General features: G+C 40.7%; 1 protein-coding gene across 2 annotated transcripts; it reads right to left on the bottom strand.

Annotated features, from left to right (window-relative positions):
- Positions 1–526: 526 nt before the first annotated feature.
- LOC133626585 (endogenous retrovirus group K member 5 Gag polyprotein-like) lies at positions 527–6412 on the bottom strand. Of its 2 annotated transcripts, none has more exons than XR_009819646.1 (2): positions 5929–6412; positions 527–618 (listed from the first exon to the last, which is right to left on the bottom strand). XR_009819646.1 is itself a non-coding variant. In XM_062006636.1 (2 exons), the coding sequence occupies exon 1, from the start codon at positions 5666–5668 to the stop codon at positions 3734–3736; it is 1935 nt and encodes a 644-aa protein (XP_061862620.1). In that variant the 5' UTR covers positions 5669–5919; the 3' UTR covers positions 529–618; positions 3239–3733. The 2 variants fall into 2 exon arrangements, 1 of the variants encoding a protein (XP_061862620.1); XM_062006636.1 differs by lacking the exon at positions 5929–6412 and adding an exon at positions 3239–5919 and having other exon boundaries at positions 529–618.
- Positions 6413–7143: the final 731 nt, after the last annotated feature.

Below are 7143 nucleotides of genomic sequence, written 5' to 3'. Positions count from 1 at the left end.
CCTTTCAGGCAGGCTTCCTTAGAAAGGATTAACCCTTACCAGGCAAATCCTTTCGAGGGCCATTCTACCCTTTCAGGCAGATTGGTCTCATCATTTCACCCTTTTTTCTTTTTATTCAGTATGTATTGTAGCGGGAACGTGTTGTGTAGCCATTAATTGTAATTTTTTAGTTTTTATACTCGTTTGTTTTATCATATCATACATTAAACGAAATATGCAAGGTAATACTACAACTAGGACAATTATGCATAAAGTTGCTCCTATAAGGCAATAGATTCCTTTATAAAATGAAGATAAGGATGGAAAAGAAGCTTTTAAAACACTAACAAAATCATGAGCACGTTGGGCGAGAGGCAACTGCAATCTTTCTGTATTTTGTAGAGAGAGAATTTCTCCATGCAATTGTTTTAAGTTAATTGAAGAGTTGGCATTATTCCATATTATGCTAAGCCAATAAGCAAAGATCTGTAATGATGACCAATAGTTAAAATCATGTTGTTGTGGTCGAGGTTGTTGTGGTATCAGCATCAGGCGTTGAAACCTCTTTCGGAGCTTGCCTATTTTCGTTTTTGGCATGTCGAACACAGCGTTCTGGAATCCACCGAGGTACAGGCTCATCTGTTGGGAAAATACAAACATACCCTCTACCCCATAATAGAACCGGGTCAGGGCCTCTCGTGGATCCATCAATAGGATCTTTCCATAATACTGCAGGTTTCTGCTGAGCTGGGGATTGCCAATGACGATCAGCAGCTGAAAGGCCAGCTGCATCGAGAGTAAAAAAGTTTAAAACAAAAAGAGCATGATTTAACAAAGACAAAGGAGTGTCCTTAATCCCCCATGTCCCCGTTTTTAATTTCTTTAATTGTGTCTTCAGAGTAAGGTTAAAGCGTTCAATCATGCCTTGACCCTGTGGATTATAAGGAATCCCTGTTTTATGTGTTATAGAAAAATGAGCACAAAATTTTGAAAATTTAGCACTAGTATATGCGGGGCCATTGTCTGTCTTGATAGTCTTCGGTATACCTAAAATTGAAAAGCAGTGTAACAAATGTGAAATTACTTGTGCGGTTGATTCTCCAGACAAAGGAGTGGCTACTGCAAAATGAGAAAAGGTGTCAAGGGTTACATGGATATAAGAGAGGCGTCCAAAAGAAGGATAATGAGTAACATCCATCTGCCAGAGATCATTAGGTAAAAGACCTCGAGGATTAACTCCATAATGAGGAATTGGTAAAAAAGAAACACACGAAGAACATGTTCGAACAATTTCTCTAGCTTGTTCTCGAGAGATATGGCACATACGTTGTAGAGTAGCTGCAGGTAAGTGATGCAGAGAGTGCAAACGCTGGGCTTCTGCAACAGTAGCAACAGTAAAACGAGTTAACAAATCAGCCTGATTGTTGCCGTGACTCAAAGGTCCAGGTAATTTAGAGTGACTACGAATGTGTCCTACAAAAAGAGGTGCATCTCTTATTATTAAGAGAGATTGAATCAGACCAAAATATCGTTGTATAAAAGAAACTTTAGAAGCTATGACAGGAACTGTTTCTAAAAATTGTAATGAAGTGACAATGTAACGACTGTCAGAATAGATATTCAAAGGCTCAGAAAATTTCAACAGTGCTTGATAAATTGCATATAATTCAGTCATTTGTGCAGAAACATTCTCTAATTTCCAAACATATTGGTCTGTAGGAGTATACAAAACTGCTTGTCCATTAGATGATCCATCTGTAAAAACAGTCAATGCTCCTGTTATAGGGGCTCCTTTAACGACCCTAGGAAAAGCTAAAGAATGATAGGTAGCAAAACTAAGAATTTTATCAGAAGGGAACTTTTGTGTTATTTCTCCAGGAAAAGCAGCTAAGGCTACAGCAAAATCGTCTACAGTGGCCATCAGCCAAGTAATTTGAGCAGGTGTGTATGGAATTCCAATTACTGCCGGTTCTTTCCCAAGATGAGTAATACATAACTTTCGTCCTTGTTTAATTCGTTCTGCTATCTTTTGAGGATATGAAACAAGAACTCCTTTTGCAGAGTGAGATCCATGTATCCAACACAGAACACCGTCTTGATACAAGACTCCTGTAGGAGTCATTACTGTAGGCAAGATATATAAAAAGAAAGACTTTGTTATGTCTGCATATTGTAATTGAGCATTTTCTATGGCCTTTTCAACCAATCGAAGAGCTTGTTTTCCCTCTTCTGTTAACTTGCGAGGAGAGGTAGGATCAGGGTTTCCCTCAAGTATTTTAAAAAGAGGATGCAAATCGGCTGTTGTTAACTTAAGAAAAGATCTGAGCCAATTAATGTCTCCCAAAAGTTTTTGAAAATCATTCAAGGTTTTTAAAGAATTTGTTCGTATGGCAATTTTTTGTGGCATAAAAGATTTAGGATATAGTTGAAACCCCAAATATTGAAAAGGATATGATTTTTGTACCTTTTCTTGTGCTATTTTCAAACCATGTTTAGTTAACATCTGTTCAATATGAGCATAAGCATGTTGCAACTTATCGATAGATGAGGCTGCTAAAAGGATATCATCCATATAATGGATACAAAGAACATCAGGAAATTGTTGTCTAGTCGCTTTTATACTTTCATGAACAAATTTTTGACAAAGAGTAGGACTATTAGCCATTCCTTGAGGCAATACTTTCCATTGGTAGCGTTCCATAGGTTCACTAAAATTTATGGATGGAATGCTAAAAGCAAATCGACATTTGTCATCTGGATGTAAGTGGATAGTGTAAAAACAATCTTTTAAGTCAATAATTATTTTTTCAAAATTTTGAGGAATGGCAATAGGACTAGGTAGACCAGGTTGTAACGCTCCCATGGTACACATTGTTTTATTGACTTCTCTCAAGTCTTGGAGAAGTCTCCATTTCCCAGACTTCTTTTTTATAACAAAAATAGGTGAGTTCCATGGTGATGTGGAAGGTTCTATATGACCTAATTGTAATTGTTCCGCTACTAATTGACGAGCAGCTTGCAATTTTTCTTTAGTTAGAGGCCATTGATCAACCCAAACAGGATGATCTGATTTCCAACAGATTTTATCTGCATACATAGTTACTGATAAATTTATCAGATTAACTGCTAGGCGTATAAAGGTATGCACCCATTTGTGTCAAGATATCTCGGCCCCAGAGGTTAAGAGGCAAGCTTTCTAGTACATATGGTTGAATGGTACCAGAGTGTCCCTCTTTGTCTGTCCAACTTAACAACTTACAGCTTTGAAGAGGCAAATTTGCAACTCCGATTCCTTTTAGATCAGCTGAAGCATGCTGTAAAGGCCATTCTTTTGGCCATTGTTTTAAAGTCATTACCGATACATCTGCTCCGGTGTCCAAGAGTCCTGTAAAATTTTTACCATCAATTGTTAACTGAAGTTCAGGTCTCTGATGATTGATGGGCTGTAAAAGATAAACGTCAGTAGATCCAAAACCGCCTGTTCCCCGAATGTGGGAATCAGCTTTTCCTATAGATGAAACATAAGGAATTAAAAGCAACTGTGCAATCTTTGTTCCTGCAGGTAGATTAAAGACAGAAATTTCAGATTGTAACATAACTTTTAACTCTCCTTCATAATCACAATCAATTAGTCCTGGTATAACTCGCAATCCTTTCATGCTCAGACTACTTCGTCCCAATACCAAACCGCATGTTCCCGCAGGTAATGGGCCATATATCCCTGTTGGGATAGCTTGTGCCCCCATTTCAGGTGTTAATACGAAGTGGGAGGAGGAACACAGGTCCAGTCCGGCACTATGACTGGTGGCTCGGTGGAGTTGTGAAATGGATTGTTTAGCTGGTGCTCTGAGGTTTGCACCTGCACAGGATACATCCCCTGTTTGTTTGGGTGGGCCCGGGGCAAGCCCATTGAGAAGTTTCCCGACTGTAAGGAATTGCCGTTCTTATCATATTTAGATCGGCATTCATTAGCCCAATGATTACCCTTTTTGCATTTTGGGCATAAACCTGGATTTTTTCCATTATTACTTGGAATCTTTTTATTAGGACATTGACGTACTTGATGCCCCATTTGTCCGCAATGAAAACAGCTACCAGGAGGGCCTGCAACCCTTCTGTTTTTCTTAAATTGCATTGCAGCTAAAACTTGCTCAACAGGTTTGCCCTGTTGTGCTGCAGCAGTGACTATGCCTTGAATATATCCAGAGCTAACATCAGAACATAATCTGATATAGTCATTTAATGTTGATTTATTTTTCCAAGGTCTTAATATGGATTGACAGATATTATTAGCATTTTCAAAAGCTAATTCCTTAACTAAAATCATAGCTGAATCGGTGTCTTGTATGAGCCTAGATGAAGTTTGTAACAAACGAGATACAAAATCATGATAAGGTTCATCTGGTCCCTGTCGGACTTTAGTTAATTCTTCCCTAGACGTTCCATGTCTAGGTAGCCCTTTCCAGGCTTTCAAACCAATTTCTCGAATGGCATCATATGTCGCAGCAGGGTAAGTTAATTGTTGTGCCAGATCAACATGCGGTCCTGTGCCAGCTAACATTTCATGAGTAATTCCCTGTTGGCGAAAGTGTGGTTTTTGAGAATAATCATAACAGGAATCCATAAAATCTGTAAGCCATAACAAATATTCTCCTCCCATTAAGGTAGCTTTAGCTAAGCCTTTCCAGTCCCATGGGGGAAGAACTTCAGCTGCAATGGTCTCTAAAATAGCAATAGTATATGGTGCAGTTGCACCATATTGAGCAGCAGCTGTTTTCAATTCTTTAAGATTCTTAAATGTAATGGATGTATATGTAGCAATTCTAACATTGGCTTGAGTAGGGTGAGGAGCATATGTTATAGGATAAGCATGCAATATTTTTGAAAACCCACTCACATCTTCACCTTGTTGTTTAGCTTGTAGCAATGATAACTGTAAGGGTGAGTGAGGTGATATTTGATGGTATATGTCAGGAGGGGGCGGACGTCTACCAGCTTCTATTGCTGGTAAAACAACAGGTTCCTTTTTTAAAAGTGTTTGCTGTTTCTTCAATTTAAAAGGCGTATTAACAAACACTTGATCATCTTCATTATGATACTGAGCAGCTTCTTTTTCTAATTCAACTTCCTCATCGGAGGATAATTCTTCAGATAATTCTATAGGTCTCAAGGCGCTCTTGCTTTGTTTTAACGGTCGGCATTTTTTACCTCCCGTATTTGAGTACATAAGAAAGGGATTTTTAAAATTAGATTCCTGAATATCTTTTTGTTCATTATTGATTATTGATGGATATTCAGGTGGAGCAGAGGGTTGTGAATCGGGATTAGTAACAGCAGAAGGTTTTAAACCTGAATCCGCTGAACGAGATCGAGGACGTGTTTGTCGTTGCCATTTATCATATTCAGTATCACCTTGTAAACATTCTTTAATTAAAGTCCATAAAGGAAAAGCATCTATAGGGATCTTATCAGGGCCATTAGCAGCATAATAGCTTTTAATGTTTTCACCAACCTTATTCCAGGTTTCCAAGTTAATAGTGCCTTTATTCGGAAACCAAGGACACACAGTGTCTATAAATTCTAAAAATCCACCCACTTGCTTGGTGGTTATAGATATATTTCGACTTTTTAACAACGTCTTAACCATAGCTACAAACAGCTGTCTTTCCGTACTATGTACATGTCCCATATTTTAAATTGTAAATGCTGAATATGAGGGAGCCCTACCGTTGAGTCACGAGGTTCAGTTTGGACCCCCTTGCTTTCTAAGACACCTTATAGAAAGGGCTTAGGTGCGGCTGGATCCAGACTTAGTCTCAGACTTGGTCAACGGAAAATCTAAGACAAAAAAGGGATTTTTGTTTTTATTTTACTGAGATAAATTTCTACTTTCTTATATTTTACACCTTCCTAGTAGTTCTGCCCCCCTTTATTTCCCCTTTTCCTTACCGCGGTTCTGTTGATTCGGAGGCAGCGCACCCTGGTCAAAGGCAACCGAGTTTCCCGGGTTTCGGCACCATTTGTCAGAGACCAGCTCTTTCCAGGACGATGAAGGACAGGCGGACCACTGCTCTTAGGGCAAGTGACAGTTTATTGCTTCTTCTTATGCTCTTTTTATAGTCAGTACATATCGCAAAGGTCATCAGTATAGGTTAACAAACAATATGAGTACGTATATTTTCTATATGCTACAAATCAATCAAATGTTATCTACAAAATTTATGGTACTGTTTACTACATTTTTGTGATATATGTTCCGTGGCTACAAGACATCTGGTGTCCTTATCATTGTTGTGTATACAGGATGTTTTTGCTTAAGTTAGGGGCTTTGTTTAAGGAGCCAACCCTTTCAGGCAGGCTTCCTTAGAAAGGATTAACCCTTACCAGGCAAATCCTTTCGAGGGCCATTCTACCCTTTCAGGCAGATTGGTCTCATCAGGTCTCATGGCTCACTATGTGGCAGGGGGGTCTATGGGGGTCTCAATGGCTCACTATGTGGCAGGGGGATCTATGGGGGTCTCAATGGCTCAGTATTTGGCAGGGGGGTCTATGGGGGGTCACTATGTGGCAGGGATCTCTATGGGGGTCTCTATGGCTCAGTATTTGGCAGGGAGTCTATGGGGGGGGTCTCTGGCTCTCTATGTGGCAGAGGGGGCTCTATGGGGGGGTCTCATTGGCTCACTATGTGGCAGGGGGGTCTATGGGGGTCTCAATGGCTCAGTATTTGGCCGGGGGGTCTATGGGGGGTCACTATGTCGCAGGGGGGCTCTATGGGTGTCTCAATAGGTCACTATGTGGCAGGGTGGGGGATGGGATGGGGTGGGTCACTATTTGGCAAGGCAGGGTCTATGGGGGGGTCTCAATAGCTCACTATTTGGCAGGGGGCTCTATGGAGTCTCAATGGCTCAGTATTTGGCAGGGGGGTCTATGGGGTGTCATTTTGTGGCGGGGAGGGTCTATGGGGGGGTCTCAATGACTCACTATTTGGCAGGGAGTCTATGGAGGGGTCTCTGGCTCACTATGTTGCAGGGTTGGAGATGGGATGGGGGGCTGGGTCACTCTGTGGCAGGGGAGGGTCTATGGGGGTCTCAATGGCTCACTATTTGGCAGGGGGTCTATGGGGGTCTCAATGGCTCACTATGTGGCAGGGTGGGGCGGGGTGGG

The sequence above is a fragment of the Colius striatus genome, chromosome 13 (genome assembly GCF_028858725.1).
Source record: "Colius striatus isolate bColStr4 chromosome 13, bColStr4.1.hap1, whole genome shotgun sequence".
NCBI lineage: Eukaryota > Metazoa > Chordata > Aves > Coliiformes > Coliidae > Colius > Colius striatus.
This window is presented reverse-complemented; position numbering and strand designations above follow the sequence as displayed.

Excerpts from the sequence above, each read along its gene's own strand:
- LOC133626585 (XM_062006636.1), bottom strand. The coding sequence starts at position 5,668 with ATGGGACATGTACATAGTACGGAAAGACAGCTGTTTGTAGCTATGGTT.